General features: G+C 45.2%; 1 protein-coding gene across 2 annotated transcripts in view; it reads right to left on the bottom strand.

Moving 5' to 3' along the window:
• Positions 1-19,101, bottom strand: part of LOC126473484 (solute carrier family 22 member 7-like) — a 514,289-nt gene that overhangs the window by 65,045 nt on the left and 430,143 nt on the right. For both annotated transcript variants that reach the window (XM_050100560.1, XM_050100559.1), the window contains exons 3-4: positions 16,683-16,913; positions 7,688-7,845 (exon numbers count right to left, since the gene is read on the bottom strand). In XM_050100560.1, the coding sequence (XP_049956517.1) occupies positions 7,688-7,845; positions 16,683-16,913 (389 nt within the window). The remainder of the gene's footprint in view (positions 1-7,687; positions 7,846-16,682; positions 16,914-19,101) is intronic.

Here is a 19,101-nt window from a genome sequence, read left to right as displayed (position 1 = left end):
TGGGTATATTAGTCTCCACCTCCCAGCTAGGCAAAATAATCATCTTCCTCCAGCTTCTCTCGCCCGGATTACGTCGCTTGGGACATTTCCTTGGAAGATTTCTGTTCTTCTATAACCAGACACCAGCCAGTGGCTGACGAAAAATTGGTTCAAATGGTTCTGAGCGCTATGGGACTTAACTGCTGTGGTCATCAGTCCCCTAGAACTTAGAACTACTTAAACCTAACCAACCTAAGGACATCACACATATCCATGCCCGAGGCAGGATTCGAACCTGCGACCGTAGCGGTCGTGCGGTTCCAGACTGTAGCGCCTAGAACCGCTCGGCCACTGTCTGACGAAACCAGAGGCTGCTGGTTGCAGGGCTTTGTCATCGCCATCATTACCAGAAACTGATTCAGTGAGGTCGCAATATCATCCATATCCTTCAAGGAGAGGAAGATAAGGCGAACTCCTCCAAGAAGGAGATTCCTGTGTCCCCCATGCCACTAGATCCCATCTGTTCCACTCCTGTGACGGAAACAGCCCCTGATGCCCCAGGTCGCAGCACACAATGGAACCCAGAACCTAAGTATATTGATGCCATAACCTCTCAACCGGTGGTAGCAGGTGGTCCTAGTGCGTAATGTGCCTCACAGTACATTGACAACATTATTCTCCAGTGGAATTGTAGCGGTATTTTCCATCACCTGTGCTATGCCATCTTTTACTCTCTTTGCTCTTCGCCTGCCTTTTGGAATGCCATTCAGTAGACTTGATTTCCAGTAACTTAGGCTCTGGCCCTTCATGAATACCAGGGACATTGTAAGAATCGTGTTACCTGTGACTGGGTGTAGGGGGGAGTTTGCACATATGTTCTGGACACTCTATATAGCGAACTTGTGCTTTTTAATACACCTTTTGAGGCTGTGGACGTGGGTAAAGGCATTTCGCCTCCCTCCTGATGATGAAGTGTCTCAGAATATATTGTTAGCATTCGTTTTTTCAGCTCCCTCACATCTTCTAATCTTAAGTGATGTCATTGCTCGTAATCCTTTGCGAGGTGGAACAATCGTTGTTGGCCGTAGTAAAGATCGCAGAAAGTTACTGGCTCAACTTCACCTTTTCCGCTTGAATACTACTGCCCCTTCACACTTCAGTGTAGCACACAGATCTTTCTCAGTCATTAACATTTCCATCTGCAGCCCTTGTCTTCTTACCGCGCGACCGCTCCGGTCGCAGGTTCGAATCCTGCCTCGGGCATGGATGTGTGTGATGTCCTTAGGTTAGTTAGGTTTAAGTAGTTCTCAGTTCTAGGGGACTGAAGACCTTAGAAGTTAAGTCCCATAGTGCTCAGAGCCATTTGAACCTTGTCTTCTTCCATCCATCCACTGGAGAGTCACACTGTAACAGCATGCGTTCTCAGAAATGATAAGTTCACAAAGGTACATGTATCACATTGGAACAACTGAAATAAAATCTTCAAACGTAGCTACGTTCTGTATTTCAATTTAAAAAATCTACCTGTTACCAACTGTTAGTCTAAAATTGTGAGCCATATGTTTCTGACAATTACAGCGCCATCTATCACAAAGCGAAAACATTTCTTTGCGTGCTACACGAATATGTAATAAAAATGAGGGTTCCTATTTTAAAAAAAACGCAGTTGATATCCGTTTGACCTATGGCAGCGCCATCTAGCGAGCCAACCATACCGCCATCTGGTTTTCCCCTTCAAGCTAGACAAGTTTCGTTCTTGGTAGTTTTTCGTTTGATGCTTATTTCGTGAGATATTTGGCCCGGTCACTATCAATGGACCACCCTGTATAGCTCTAGAATGGTTAATATTTGTTCTTGTAACTGCGTATCTTGCACTGGTGGATGTTTTAGAACTGAAATGTATTGTATCCAGAGCATAACACGTAGAGGGTTCTAGGTGTGTGACAGAACTACGTTCTGTGTCGTGTCTGTAGCGCTCGTAGTGGATGATTGTTTCAACAACAGTTATAAATTGAACTCTTCAACCGGTGTTTTCAGATAAATAAAATTGGTACACAATGTATGTCTACTTGTACCTTTACATGAGCCGCTGAGAACCAAAGTGGTCTAGGTAAAAAAAAATTTGTTCTGAGTTATAACACTCAGTTTACTCATAATGCATGGAAATTTGTTGCGGTAGGGTGGAGTAACAATACCTTGCAATTGGGCCACTTGAGATCTCCCAGCATATTCTTCCTCTCACGCCATACTGAAGTGTGTTCGCGGGAATAGTGGTATAGCTGAAGCGGTGAGACCTCTTGTATTTTTTTGCTTGTTTGTTTCCGCTCTAAAATCTAAAAGGCATTGTAACAGTGCCACAAACTACAATACTGGCCATTATCATTGCTACACCAAGAAGAAATGCAGACGATAAACGCGTATTCAAAAAAATGGACAAATATATTATAATAGAACTGACATGTGATTACATTTTCACGCAATTTGAGTGCATAGATACTGAGAAATGAGTACCCAGAACAACCACCTCTGGCCGTAATAACGGCCTTGATACGCCTGGGCATTGAGTCAAACAGAGCTTGGATGGCATGTACAGGTAGAGCTGCCCATGCAGCTTCAACACGATACCACAGTTCATCAAGAGTAGTGACTGGCGCATTGTGACGACCCAGTTGCTCGGCCACCATTGACCAGACGTTTTCAATTGGTGAGAGATCTGGAGAATGTGCTGGCCAGGGCAGCAGTCGAACATTTTCTGTATCCAGAAAGGCCCGTACAGGACCTGCAACATGCGGTCGTGCATTATCCTGCTGAAATGTAGGGTTTCGCATGGATCGAATGAATGTAGAGCCACACATCTGAAATGTAACGTCCACTGTTCAAAGTACCGTCAATGCGATTAAGAGGTGACCGAGTCCTGTAACCAATGGCACCCTGTACCATCTCGCTGGGTGATACGCCAGTATGGCGATGACGAATACACCCTTCCAATGTGCGTTCACTGCGATGTCGCCAAACACGGCAGCGACCATCATGATGCTGCAAGCAGAACCTTGATTCATCCGAAAAAATGACGTTTTGTCATTCGTGCACCCAGGTTCGTCGTTGAGTACACGATCGCAGGTGCTCCTGTCTGTGATGCAGCGTCAAGGGTAATCGCAGTCATGGTCTCCGAGCTGATAGTCCATGCTGCTGCAAACGTCTTCGTCATGCAGATGGTTGTTGTCTTGCAAACGTCCCCATCTGCTGACTCAGGGATCGAGACGTGGCTGCACGATCCGTCACAGCCATGCGGATAAGATGCCTGTCATCTCGACTGCTAGTGATATGAGGCCGTTGAGATCCAGCACTGCGTTCCTTATTACCTTCCTGAACCCACCGATTCCATATTCTGTTAACAGTCATTGGATCTCGACGAACGCGAGCAGCAATGTCGCGATGCGATAAACCGCAATCGCTATACGCTACAATCCGACCTTTATCAAAGTCGGCAACGTGATGGTACGCATTTCTCCTCCTTACACGAGGCATCACAACAACGTTTCACCAGGCAATGCCGGTCAACTGCTGTTTGTGTATGAGAAATCGGTTGGAAACTTTCCTCATGTCAGCACGTTGTAGGTGTCGCCACCGGCGCCAGCCTTGTGTGATTGCTCTGAAAAGCTAATCATTTGCATATGACAGCATCTTCTTCCTTTCGGTTAAATTTTGCGTCTATAGCACGTCATGTTCGTGGCGTAGCAATTTTAATGGCCACTAGTGTATCAGCATTGTTTTGTTTCTTTAGGTCTGTAATGTCCAGTTGCTATTAAAGTAGAAATCGTCTTTATAAGGGAAGTATGCGCTCCATGTTGAAGTCTAAGTTAAAACCCACACGAGTCAAGAAGTGATGACTGAAATTAAATGCATAAACCATTATAAACATCCGTCTCAACAATGTCACCGAGGCAAAAAAGGAAAGACATGTTGAAATTTCTCCCGTACACCCGCCCCGTGCAACCAACTGACAGCTGCAAGTTAGACTTAGGAATCTGAACCTGGACATGTTGACGATTTGGCAGAGGAAGATGGTGTAGAGTGTAGACGGTGAAATAGAAGAAACGGATACACTGCTGAACTATTAGACAGACCCAGTAGGTAGTATTCTGGTGGTTAAGAACAATAATGAAATTATTTTAACCGAATTTCTGAGAGAGAAGTGTATAATGGAAGCAATAAGTGCAGACTCACATTAATTGTATGACATTATGTTTATGTTTCATAAATAAATCGCAGTTACGGAGATTAAAGCACAGCGTATTACTTCTCAGGTATTGAGCTCCATCGTAATGTGTGAAAAATTGAATTCTACCATTTTGGCTTTCAACCACTCATATCATATCTGCATTTGCGAATAGGATTAAACTTTGGGTGCCGTGTGCATTGGTGACAATGAGAACTTGTGTCGTGCCGGGACTCGAACGTGGATCTCTCACTGTACGCTGGCGGTCGCCTCGACCGTCTGGACCACATGAGCGTTGTCCCCAATGCACAATGGAGACATAGTTTAGTCATATTCGCAAATGCGAATATGATTCCACATTTCGTACTGTTGACCACCTCTGCAGTGCGAGTTGCACCATATACTCATTCATATTGAAGGACACTGCACAGCACATTAGAACAACACAGGTATTGCAGTTTAGTACTTGCACCTTCACCACGAGTGAAACAATATGTTACCTTACAACTGTTATCATTATGATGGAAACAGCCTATTTGATGGCTTACATTCATAATTCTGCCAGAAACAAACCAAAGACAAGCGTGAACAATGCGCTGTTGTAGCCTGATATCGAAGAGTCTGGTCCGCGTTGAACTGTTTCATCAAAGGAACGTACCAGTGATTGAACATTTCGCGCTACAATTCTCTGGGCTGGTGTGAAGGTACTTTCCTTGCAATGCAGGTGGAAGGGCAGTTGCAAAAAGGGCTGATTGTATTACAGCTTAATTTACGTCCACACACTCGCCAGAAGCGATGATCTGTGTCTGAAGATTTTTATGTAGTGCTGGGACTCACCTTGCGTGCAAACACGACTGGGACCATAACATCAGAAACGAAAGAAGAATCCAAACGGTAGAAGTTCTGACAAGGAGTGGATGGTAACACTGGATATCGCGGGAAAAAGTAAAGATAGTTTAGAGATAGATCAGACATGGAGCAGAAATATCAGTGATCTGTACAATACACATAAAAACGAATGTAAGAAGCGAGAGTGAAGAAAACCACTCACACCGACCGGTATCTCAAACGTACCAGCTACGGTCACCCAAAGCAGAAACACTGTATATTGAGTACAATGGTACATTGTGCAGAGCCCGTTTCAAGAGCTGGTAACCAGTGAAAGGAGCTCAACCAGGTACGCAACGTATTGAAGGAGAACGGCTGCAGTAACAGATTTGGAAAGCCATCTTTCTGGAGGAACATTAGCAAGAAGACACCTGAAGAGCAGTGAAAAATCTTTGGTTTTTGCCGTTCTGTGGCTCAGTAACAGGAAATAGTAACCGGTTCCTAAAGGCGCATAAAATCGTTTCGGTCTTCATGGCTCCAGCAAAAATTCGACAGCTCTTGAGGCCTGTGAAAGACGATGAAAGCCTCCCGACACACAACGCGTATGTACAATGCCGTTTAGTTGTGGGCACATTTACGTCGGATACACTGTGCGTGCCATTAAACAGCGCCTTGTGGAACACGAGAGGTGTTACCGCCTGCGCTATCCTGAGAAATCACCGACAGCAGAAAACGGAAATCGTATACTGAATTGCATTCGACGAGACATCTGCTATTACACTGACAAATAGTCTCTGGAGTAGCATCATAAAAGACCGACAACACCCTTAATAAAGACTCCGCTCTGCAGCTGAGCACAGCTTGGAACCCAGCCACTGGAAGGTTCGAGTGGGCTTGCAACGATAAAATTACCATATAAGGCACCGCAGTGAGTAGCAGTGTTTTCGCAGAAGGTAGCTTGGCCACATAAGGGCAGCAGCAGCACACGACAGTCAGTCCCTCGCCAACTACACTCATGCTAATAAATTAAAGATAATTGCAGAATGCGGTACCACACAACGTGGCACTAGCCAAAACTGGCGCTAATAGCATAGGCACATATGGATCGCACACGGCACAGAGCTGTAAGTCCACGGTACTGGTGATAAGTTGAGGAAACCGTCCCGAAACACATGTGCTACAAAACGCCACTGTTCCTGCGCATGTCCCCAGACAGCAATATGGGATATGATCACCATGCACAGGTACACAGGTCGCACAACGGGCTGGTATACTCTGGATCAGGTAGTCGAGCAGCTGCTGGGGTATAGCCTCCCATTCTTCCACCAGTGCCTGTCGAAGCTCCTGCAGAGTCCTAGGGGTTTGAAGACGTGTAGCAATAGGTCGACCAAGAGGGGGTTTAGGTCTGGAGGCCGCTCCATTCGCCTGATATCTTCTGTTCCAATGTACTCCTGCACGATGGCAGCTCGGTGGTGTCGTGCGTTATCATCCTTCAGGAGGTAGGTGGGACCCGCTGCACGCACCACTGAAAAGACGGACATACTGGTGCAAAATGACGTCCCAGTACACCTGACCTCTTACAGTTCCTCTGTCAGAGACATGCAGGGGTGTATGTGCATCAATCATAGCCCCATCACACACCATCAAACCACGAGCTCCATATAGGTCCGTTTCAAGGACATTAAGGGGTTGGTATCTGGTTTCTGGTACACGCGAGATGAAATACAGGCGGGAATCACTGTTCAGACTATACCTGGAAGTCCGTGAACATAACCTGGGACCACTGTTTCAGTGACCATGTACTGTGTTCTTGACACCAGGCTTTTCCGGGCTCTCCTGTGACCAGGGGTCAGGGTAATGCACCTAGCAGGTCTCCGGGCGAATAAACCATGTCTGTTCAGTCGTCTGTAGACTGTGTGTCTGGAGACAGCTGTACCAGTGGCTACGGTAAGGTCCCGAGCAAGGCTACCTGCAGTACTGCGTGGCCGTCTGTGGGCACTGAAGGTGAGATGTCGGTCTTCTTGTGGTGTTGTACACTGTGGTTGTCCGTACTGTAGCACCTAGACACGTTTCCTGTCTGCTGCAATAGTTGCCATAATCTTGAGATCACACTTTGTGGCACACAGAGGGCCCGTGATACGACCTGCTGTGTTTGACCAGCCTCCAGTCGCCCTAGTACTCTACCCCTCATAACGTCTTCAATATGTGATTTTCGAGCCATTTTCAACACACCATTAGCACGTCTGAACACGTCTGCACACTTACTCGCTGCCCCGTACTCTGAAATGCACCAACATACCTCTGTGTATGTGGACTGCTGCCAACGCCACCGAGCGCCGACCGCAGGTCAAATAAACCCGCATGGTCATACCCCGAGGTGATTTAAACCCGCAAACCGCCCACCAGAGCATTGTTTGACCATGTATCAGCATTATCCTTAATTTATGAGCATGAGTGTAGTTCTCAGCTAGAAGCTCCTGGACATATGACCACGTGGCCCGGATAGAAGCTCGAGAAAAGTTATCAAGGAAGAAAAGAGTAAAGAAACAGGAGAAGCCCTCTGTCAGAGTAGTTTCCCGTTCTTTCCATGAAAAATACTTTTTAAGGTTTTCCTGAACGTCGCTCTCTCGATGCTGCAACACATTGTTTCCCCTTACTCACCTACAGATACCGCCGACTCCAGCATGACCCCTGCAACGCCCACCCCCAGCGACTCCGCCACGACGAACAGCGGGATTAGAGACGGCGTGCACAGCGTCGCCAGCTTGCTGACGACGTGCATCACCACGCAGGCCAACTGCAGCGGGCGACGTCCGTACCTGCAACCAGCGTATACCCACTTCCTTCAATAAATATTCCAGTTCCCAGATTTTTTCTGTAAAATGTGTCAAGACACAAAGGAATTGAAGACATTAGCTGCCATCCTCGCTGTAATTGTACACTACTGGCCATTAAAAGTGCTACACCAAGAAGAAATGCAGATGATAAACGAGTATTCATACTAGAACTGACATGTGATTACATTTTCACGCAGTTTGGGTACATAGATCCTGAGAAATCGGTACCCAGAACAACCACCCCTGGCCGTAATAACGGCCTTGATAATCCTGGGCGTTGAGTCAAACACAGCTTGGATGGCATGTACAGGTACAGCTTCCCATGCAGCTTCAACACGACACCACAGTTCATCTGGAGTAGTGACTGGTGTATTGTGACGAGCCAGTTGCTCGGCCACCATTGACCAGACATTTTCAATTGGTGAGAGATCTGGAGAATGTGATGGCCAGGGCAGCAGTCGAACATTTTCTGTATCCAGAAAGGCCTGTACAGGACCAGCAACATGCGGTCGTGCATTATGCTACTGAAGTGTAGGGTTTCGCACGGATCGCATGAAGGGTACAACCACGGGTCGTAAGTCCGCAGCTTGTGGTCGTGCGGTAACGTTCTCGCTTCTCGCGCCCGGGTTCCCAGGTTCGATTCCCGGCGGGGTCAGGGATTTTCTCTGCCTCGTGATGACTGGGTGTTGTGTGCTGTCCTTAGGTTAGTTTGGTTTAAGTAGTTCTAAATTCTAGGGGACTCATGATCATAGATGTTAAGTCCCAAGGTGTTCAGAGCCACAGGTCGTAACACATCTGAAATGTAACGTCCACTTTTCAAAGTGCCGTCAATGAGAACAAGAGGTGACCGAGACGTGTAACTAATGGCACCCCATACCATCACGTTGGGTGATACGCCAGTATGGCGATGACGAAGACACGCTTCCAATGTGCGTTCACCGCGATGTCGTCAAACACGGATGCGACCATCATGATGCTGTAAAAAGAACCGGGATTCATCCGAAAAGATGACGTTCTGCCATTCGTGCACCCAGGTTCGTCGCTGAGTACACCGTCGCAGGCGCTCCTGTCTGTGATGCAGCTTCAAGGGTAACCGTAGCCATGGTCTCCGAGCTGATAGTCCATGCTGCTGAAAACGTCGTTGAACTTCTCGTGCAGATGGTTATTGTGTTGCAAACGTCCCCATCTGCTGACTCAGGGATCGAGACGTGGCTGCACGATCCGTTACAGCCATGCGAATAAGGTGCCTGTCATCTCGACTGCTAGTGATACGAAGCTGTTCGGATCCAGCACGGCGTTCCGTATTACCGTCGTGAACCCACCAATTCCATACTCTGCTAACAGTCATTGGATCTCGACTAACGCGAGCAGCAATGTCGCGATACGATAAACCGCAATCGCGATTCGCTACAATCCGACCTTTATCAAAGTCAGAAACGTGATGGGTCACATTTCTCCTCCTTACAGGAGGCATCACAACAACGTTTCACCAGGCAACGCCGGTCAACTGCTGATTGTTTATGAGAAATCGGTTGGAAACTTTCCTCATGTCAAAATGTTGTAGGTGTCGCCACCGGCACCAACCTCGTGTGAATGCTCCGAAAAGCTAATCATTTGCATATGATAGCATCTTCCTCCTGTCGGTTAAATTTCGCGTCTGTGGCACGTCATCTTCGTGGTGCAGCAATTTTAATGGCCAGTAGTGTATATCCGGTGTCTCGTCTTTCGGTTATTTTGATCCTGCAGCCATTATGAATCAAGACACAAAGGAATTAAAGACATTAACTGTCAGGAAGAATTCATTTAAATGAATGGGAAAAGTTGAAAACTTGTGCCTGACTAGGATTCGAACCTCTGTCTCCTCCTTAATTTTTTTTATTATGAAGCGCGAAGGTTAATACTGAAAGTTTTGGGTCCGGTGGGGTGCGAACCAGGAACACACCACCCGCTGCTACCTTTCAGTTGTTGGACAATATTAAGTTTTTTTCTTTTTTTTCTTGTAACGGCACGAAAGAACGGACAGAGGGGCGACTTAAGGCTGGGTGGAGACAAGGTGGGCAAGGGTCGAATGCCGTGGCCTAACCACGATGCTTCCCTCCCCCCTCCCTCGCCCCCCCCCCCCCCACTGTCACTGCGCTGGACTCTCACATACTACTGGCCTTTTTTTTATTTATCTTTTATTTTTATTTATCTGAAATTACTTGCTACTCTAAAAAGGAAGGATCATGGTGGGACAAAATCTTACATGGCTTCCACCACTTAAAAAGAAAAAAAGTGTATCATTTTTAGTCGTACCCTGCAACAACTTATTTTTCCATTACTTAAACAACAAAAGGTCTACCAAAACTAGACATGATTGTCTCAATGGAAATTCCGCAATCGTTCAATAAATAAAATATGGCGTTTCAGTCTTCGATCGCTATTCTTTATTTTCAATTACCGGTTTCGGGCTAGCTGCCCATCTTCAGATCATATATTGTAGTTACAGAGTAACTTGTCCGTACAGAACACTCGGTTCGCTGTCTGTGACACCGGTAATTGAAAATAAAGAATAGCGATCGAAGACTGAAACGCCATATTTTATTTAACAAAAAGTCTAACAGAGCCACAAAAATGAAATAAACTGTGTAAAGATACACCTGAAAGGGGACGGTAATGAGAATTCCACGACGACCAGTTAACTCGCCACTTTTTTTGTCAATTTTACCAAAAACAAGGTAACAGGAATGAAACATTCCAACAGTAAAGGATTTCTACACATCATCCAACTCCTTGACGACTAAAGACGACATACAGCATATTCGCAAAAAGTGGACGACAGTGTGGCAACCTATCCATTGGGCAGAAACCATATACTGGAAAAAGGCACAAGGTTCCGTGTCATAACCGCTCTCCATCACGTAATGAACATAGAGCCCGATATGCCACACAACTGTATTGTTCTCTGTTCTGGGGAACAAGGTTGAATCGGGACGCAGGAGAATGTCAGTGGAGATTGTCGCTTCCGTCCTCCTGGCAAGAAATGCCAATTGTCGGCGGAGCCAACTGCAATAACTGTGTTCGCATGCGACCAAGCGGTGACATATATGTATCTGTTTCATGGCAACAACTGCATTAGTCCAATACGAAAAAGTCGAACGTTGATGGAGACAAGGTTATGAACGAATTGGTACCACGAGAACACAGGGGTAGGCTGACACTGGATCAAACAACCTTCCATTCTGTGTCTGGTGACGGGGACTCCACAGAGGAAACGTGATTTGGAAACGTCCAGCGGCATGCTAGCATTTTACAGAGAGATCAGATTGGGTTCAAATGGCTCTGAGCACTATGGGACTCAACATCTGAGATCATCAGTCCCCTAGAACTGCATAAACCTAACTAACCTAAGGTCATTACACACACCCATGCCCTAAGCAGGATTCGAACCTGCGACCGTAGCAGTCGCGCGGTTCCAGACCGAAGCGCCTAGAACCGCTTGTCCTCAAGCAACAGACATAAAAAAAAAGTTCACGAATATGCCTTAATTTATTATTTATCCTACCAACATCTATTGGCGGGGTTAAGCTCTTGGGTCGGAGACAGGCAAAAAGGCGAGCTATAAGTCACTGGGGGACGCAAAGACACTTAAAAGTAGTGCGTCGAAGAAGTAAATCAGAAGTCTCATCCCGAAAATCAGGGAGGCCAAAACCTCCCTCCAACAGGGGTCGCGCCATAGCCGGATAGCGCACTCGAAAAATAGGGTTTCACCAGATAAACTTGCTTTATAATCGATGTAACTTTCGGGACATCATCGCAGGAAAGGCACAAATTTGGGCAACAAAATAAGATTTACACAACACGTAAGTTTCCAAGGACTGAAAGTTATGAAGTAACGAGAGAGAGCGACGCGAGTGTTTGAGGATCGCTCGTTGAATCCAGTCCGTGACGGATGTCCAGTTTAACCCACCAATCTTCATCGGACAACAATCGATAACAATACCCAACAATCGATTGCGGGCGACCGCAAAAGCCCATGGAATCTCAACCGCGTCAGATCCCCGCACACTGAGTAATCAGTGTCTCCGGTCGTTAACCTGTGCTCTTGTAAGATGACAAAATGCATCCTACAGTCCTTGAGCATCGGTATGTCGTCATGAGAAAGAAGAAGCACCATAAAGCCAACGGCGCACGCACGAACGATAAACCTTTCGCCTAATAACGACCTGCCATCCAGTCGAGCAACTATGGGCCTCAAAATGGGTTCCAGAAGAAGCGCGAGTAACGACAAACATAGATAGCGGACTACACCTCGACACACTTCGCCTGAATGCCAGTAACTAGAGACGTGAACGTCCTTCGTGCAGCATCATTAGAACCAACAGCTGTCAACACTCGCTACAGAATAACTTGACTAACCCCGTCACTCGCACGATTAAAATCAATGGAAAGTAGACCTCCCGTTAAAAGGACAGAGGAGGCAGTCGAGATCACGACATTCAGCAAGCGAGTACGACCCAGAAGACAGCTTTGGTAACGCGCGACCACGCCAGCGAGCAAAACCGACAGACGGCTGTTTATCGCCAGTGCGACTATTTTATGACTAAAATTGACTACCGTCCCGTCTTTTTGGTAATTAAAACAATTCTTCCGATCTTAATGGAGGGTGGGATGTAGACCCCTTGCACCATTTCATACACCATATACGTTATCGTATCTCCTATCAGAGGCCAAATCCGAAAATAAAATTCTTCGACAAGAACATTCAAACCCGGCAATGTGCGGGAAGGAGAGTGAATTGCAATGTCATGAACGTAATCACGGTGAAAACTGCCAAAAACTCCTCATGGAGAGTTGGCGTAACAACACTATCAAGGAGGAAGTAAAATCAGCAGGCTGTATTCCGTCATATTCCACTCCGGTGTAGAGATCGGAAAAATACCGAGAGAGTTCACGCATTATATCTGGTTGGGATGACCACTCGCTACCACCTACAGAACGAATGGTACTCAGACACTTCCTTGGAGGTAGCGTTCGAAGCCGAATTATATCATACACAGACGCCAACTTATACTGGAGAACCGAACGTGTCAGGGAAGGCAAACGAAGACCATCTAATTGCAGTATTTTGAGTTACGGGAGTTTCGCCGTCGGGTAACGACATTCATAACTCTCAGTGGGACGTCTCGAGCACAGTCATAAAGATCGCGAAGGACAGCATAATAAAATTCCCGAGAGTTGCTCATTTCACCCGCTTTAACGTTGCTAAATCGCATGAGTGCAGTGCAAAACCGAGGTGTGGCAGTGGCAGCCCACCATTCCATAAGCGAAGGATACCGCACTCGCAAACGGCTTGCTCGCCCCGCACACGGCAGCGATGGTGTCATCCAGAGAGGTGACCGCCAGAGATAACATATTTTGCTGCCAAATATGGCGAGAAAGATGTACCCGCTGCGTGACGTGGTTAAGAGTCATTGAAACAACACAGTGAAGTTGGCAGGAATTATTTCAACTGACAAATGCTGAATACGTAGTGAAGCAGCCAAATGAAAGTGGTCCAGTCGACTGCTAGAAGTAGCTGTAAAGTCGGATATTTTCAGATCTATGTTTCTCGTAGACTCAACGAATTTTTACGTTGTTCACAAATTGCAACACCTTCTAGGATTTTTACACCAATTAGGGCCATATAAGCGTGGTCTTTTCCAAATGTACGTCCGACCAAAAAGTTTTTCTGGAGTCTAACACTTGATGTTAATGACACTTTTATTGCACACAGTTTTCTTATACCCCTGCCAGGATTCTTCACTACGCGATTGCAGTACATATAAGTTATATTATAGATTGTTATCCACATCCTGTGTATTATAATCGTTCATTATAAACATTTATAAAATGTTTGTAACTTCTGTCCTGCTGTTTTACACTGAATATGCTAAACATTCAGTAATTCCATTTTCAAATTTTATTATATTTGACATGGACTTCTGCTCAATAAGTTGTCCTCGCCTAAAGTACGATTGTACTCCCAGGATGTAGTTCTTATTTTAATGAACAACATGTCGCATATTTCTTTTCACTTAAAACTGTGTTGTTAAATACTGTTATGTACGTAACCAATATGTATTGATATATTAGATAATTCATCTTTAACTCGATATCTACATTCCAGCTAATGTGCTTAAGTGTGTACATATGCAAGTACGTATTTCGTTTAGCAATCACTTTAATTGATTATGAGCAGAATTTTTTCTATATGCATTGCAAAATGTACACTCAATGGTTGAGCCCCTAATGCCTTTATCTTAAGGTTTACATTGTTTAAATAATGTTACTCATTGCTACCACTACTACATACAAGTGTTGTCAATATTCCTTTAAGCCCAATTTGAGTACATGGTTGTTTACACTGTTGTTATTTATTCCCTCCCCTTCATTATGATACTAGCACTACTGATATACTAAGCTTCTAGTTACGCACTGTAATGTAACTTCATTAACATATGAAGATTTCCTTTAAATATAGTCGACATGTGACAGTACTACTATAACCTGGATGCATAATAACACTGAGTCACATTTCAACCCATTTAAGAGCACCGTATTTTAGCTTGTTTTAATGTTACAGGTGCGATTTACCTTGCGTTTATGATATAATTGACGTTTGTTTATATACTCATGCGTTTCATTGCGTATATGCAATGAATATGATACTGTTTGACATTCGGGTTATAAAATGTTTCCTACCTCGCATTGTAACATCTATGTTATCTTATGCCTGGAGATAGAAACTTCGTTTTCTGTTTACATGTGAAACTATACCTAATATGTTCACCAAAGATAGTCTAGTCCTCTACATTACCAAGTAACATGTCATCGAGATATTTTTATACCATACAACAAAAATTTTCTTTTAAAGATCTTTGACGAACTTATCAACATTTTTTATAAAGTAAAATTTATGGTTCGGGTCTTCTCTTCAGTACTGCTCTGTGTACATTTAGTATTTGTGTATTTGCTTCAAACGTCCTGTGTCATAAATTTACATTGATGGCATGTACTACAGATTTTTAGTAATGACTAATGCAATATGGTGGCATAAACCATTTTAACCCTGTAGGTGTTCATGTTATTTTGCACTTCTTTGTAAAGAACAGTTAACATTTTCTGAATACTACATACAATTATTTGTGTCTTTTTGTAGTATCCATTAATATGGTCCAAGACTGAACCCGGAAAATATTTGGGTTTAATATAAAAGTTCCTGATGGTTCAATTATGTATTTTATACAAAATTTTGTAAGTTGAACGATGCACACAACAGTTACTGGATCAACAATATTTTTGTTGCTTACTACCCAACACTAAAATTCCATCGTCTGGTGTGCAACAACAAAAAAATACTTAACTGACTGAGGTCGTCTCGCATTCCAGTGTTGTCATTGATATAAAGTTCTGCACCTGAATTGCAAATGGGTGGCCAAGGATCCCGTGAACAGTTCCCATGCTGTGTGGCCGAAATTTTGGTTCCATGACAACGCTGGGGGAGAAGGGGGGGAGGGGGTAGAAGGGGGGAGATTACCTCAATCGGTAAAACGTTCTTCTTGTTTTTACTCCAGATGACAGAATTTTAGTGTTCAGAAATCAGTCGTGTAGGCAATAAAAATATTTTTGATTCAGCAGCTGTTTTGCGGCTACTGAAATTTACAAAATACAATTGTGGCTGCTCCACAATAATTCGAAGAAAAATTATAGTCAGAGAGTTAAATTTCAGCACTGGCTAGGAAGAAATAACGCGACACCCTGGGGCCCTGTTCTCGCCATGCACGCACTCATAAAACATTTGCGAGACATCTGGGGCGATTTTTCAGATAAGACCTGCTTCAGCCTGACCTCACGGAATCATCATCTCCTTTGCAGGAAGTCGTTTTCCTTCAAGTAAAGGTTCCTCCCTACACGTAAACTGCATTTCATGGACGTACTGTGCATTATTCCTACCGCCACATGGTTGCATGAAGAGCTGGTGGCCACTTCTGCTGGTTCTAGAATGAGATTTTCACTCTGCAGCAGAGTGTGCGCTGTTATGAAACTTCCTGGCAGATTAAATCTGTGTGCCGGAGCGAGACTCGAACTCGGGTCCTTTGCCTTTTGCTGGCAAGTGCTCTACCAACTGAACTACCCAAGCATGACTCACGCTCCGTCCTCACAGTTTTACTTCTGCCAGTACCTCGTCTCCTACCTTCCAAACTCTGCAGAAGCTCTCCTGCGATCCTTGCAGAACTATCACTCCTGAAAGAAAGGAAATTGCGGAGACATGGCTTAGCCACACCATGGGAGACGTTTCCAGAATGAGATTTTCACTCAAGCACATCCACCCAGGCTGTGGCAAAGCCATGTCTCCACAATATCCTTTCTTTCAGGAGTGCTAGTTCTGCAAGGTTCGCAGGAGAGCTTCTGTAAAGTTTGGAAGGTAGGAGAGGAGGTACTGGCTTAAGTAAAGCTGTGAGGACGGGGCGTGAGTCGTGCTTGGGTAGTTCAGTTGGTAGAGCACTTGCCCGGGGAAGGCAAAGTTCGAGTTCGAGTCTCGGTCCGGCACACAGTTTTAATCTGCCAGGAAGTTTCACTTCTGCTGGTTGTTTGTGAGCTTTCAACTCAGCGTGTGCCAGCTCTCCAAATGGCTCACTGCTCCCCTCAGTCAGATGTAGCGCTCTGGTGTACTGGCGATTGCAGTGCCACTACCCATTCTTGTACTGACAGACAGCGATTATTCATATCCTTTAACACCAAATGGTAACAGAAAATACAAAGGTAATAAGAATAGAAGGAATTTTTTTTTAAATTACATGTCACCCATGTAGCCGAACAGCAGTCCCAGGCCTGCTCCAATGTTCTGTGCATAGAACATGACGTCACTGACGATGTACATGTCGTCGCAGACCCAGTTCATCTCTGACGGCACCGTCAGAGGGTACCACGTGTCGTCGTACTCCCAGCCGTGCTGGCAGGGCACCTCGGAAGCACCGTCCAGGGCGCTTCCGTTGTACATCAGGCACTTGCTGAATGTTCCTCCTTCCCTGTGTGACATAAGTAGAACCTCATTATTAATGCATTCTGCAACATAATTTGAAAACTATAGCACCGGATACAACTAGTAATCTAGGACAAAATCCACAAACCGTTTGAGAAATTTGGTTTGCACACTGTTGTATTGCCTGACAAAAAACGAGAAGCAGCCACAGGACACCAGAGAGAACTATCGTTTACTGATGCTCGTTCGCTCCCCTGTGTTTCGTGTGGTGCAGTGGATTCACTCTACAGCTGTTTCTTAGTGGTAGGGCTAGAGTGTAAGGATTCTCTTTCGGAAGAGAATCTATCCTACTATGTGGACTAAACAGTGAAAGACTTTGTGTGGAAAAGGACAGTTACGAATTAAACTACTAGCACGTTGTATTTGCCTCATTTTCTGACAAAGTGAAGCACCAAGCATGTTGTTGAGGTACTCCCATGGCCAACGAGTTACCCATACCTCTGCCTGACAGAACACACGTTGGGCATGATCGGATGTCAACTCTATCCTCGTTCCAGAATCCAGGAGATAGAGGACGAGTTACAAGAGATGTAGGTCAGCTTGCCTCGGATACAACGGCAATCGAACCAATGCTTGCATCCAGGAGAGGGTGCGCCCAACGTCATACTGATAAATGGGTTAACACTTCCATGATTTTTGAAAATTTGACTCGGGTTTTTAGTCACTGCAGTAACATCACAAAGCCCTCAACTCATGAATTTTCAGTTCGTTTCCTCCTTCCTCTTCGGTGCTTCACTTCTTTTGTGAGGCACTGAGTGAGAAATGAAGAAGTGCTCTGTGATGGAAAATAAATATTTTTCTACAGGATTAAAACATAATTGAAATGGTGTAAATCCACCTTGTTTCATCCACTACTCAACTGCTACTTCAATATGTTGTTACTTACTTTGCACAAATATCGTCTTAATGTACAAGTTCCTAGAACTGTAAGCGAATGATAATGTGAATGAGCCGCGGCGCGGCTCTCGGGCGCAAGACGCTATCTATTACTCCTCTGGTTGACGTTGGCACTACGTGCGATCGCGAGCGCCTCCTGTCGGAGCGGGTCCTAACGAGGGAGCCTGGGGCGGACAACAGGGGAGAACGGACATTGCGGCCGCACTCTGAGGCGACGAGAGAAGAGTTGTTGTGCACGGCCGAGAAGGGAGCGTTGAGAAAGGCAGCTGTAATTTCAGAGATTTTTTTTTTTTTTCGTGTCGATTGCCTTAGCCCGGTGGTGCCTAGTATCCGAGAACATGAGAGCTAACGTGTGACCTGTTGTTTTGGGTTTTGGAGTCCTGTTTGGGCAACCTAGTTATCACGCACACAAATGTATTGCTGCCGAGTGAGGTTAGTCCTAATCTTGTGGAACTGAGCTTTCAGTGACTGGCTCGTCTGCAAATTAATTAATTTAACCTTTGCGGTGTGTTGTTTTTCTGCTTTCAATGGTGAATTTGTCATTCATTCGTGTATGTTTCGCCGTTAATGATAACTGTAAGTAAGATAGCAAGGTCTTGAAGGGCTTGCGTATCGTGACTGTATTTTGGCTACTGTTTAATTTGATTTCTTGTTTATCGGTCTGGTGAAAACTTATGCCAAGTTTACTAATTTCCGCCTGTGGTCCGGAAGTTGGTTTGAAGGTAAATCCGTTCGTAAATCTTTACTGGACCTAACTGTTAACTGATCTTGCGTTGAACTAATGCCATTATTAAATCGTTTCTTGTGTGCTATAAATTGTATTACCATAGACAAGGAGACAGGACACATTCTGTGGTCGAGGGGTAGGCACGGTTGCTGCTTTGCGCGTGGCGTCTTGTCGCTCGCTATCATTTCCCGCGTTAGTACGGGCGGCGTGAGATTTGTTCGCTCGCGGTTGTATGGCCGCTAGTCAGCTGTGCCTGCTCCCGCTTCAGGGTGTGCCGGGTTTCGTAAGGCGTACGCCGACTTTCAGTCACTGTTACTCCTGTGTTGCTGTCGGTCGCTTACCGAAACGTTAGTCTGTTTTAGCAGGGTGGCCACTGGGCCGTGACGTCGATTGATGACCAGCGTTGGGGCGGTCGTCCGCTCTGAGTGGCTTCGGTCGCTTGGACTAGGCAGTTACCTTTGCAGATCAAACTTGTTTATTTGCTGTAAATTCCTAAGTAGTTTGTGAGAAAAGTTGTAACTCAGCTTTTCATGATTTAACGCAATTCAAG

This window comes from Schistocerca serialis, chromosome 4 (assembly GCF_023864345.2).
Source record: "Schistocerca serialis cubense isolate TAMUIC-IGC-003099 chromosome 4, iqSchSeri2.2, whole genome shotgun sequence".
In the NCBI taxonomy this organism is placed as follows: Eukaryota; Metazoa; Arthropoda; class Insecta; order Orthoptera; family Acrididae; genus Schistocerca; species Schistocerca serialis.
The sequence above is the reverse complement of the archived record's forward strand: the minus strand, read 5'-3'. Positions and strand labels throughout refer to the sequence as shown.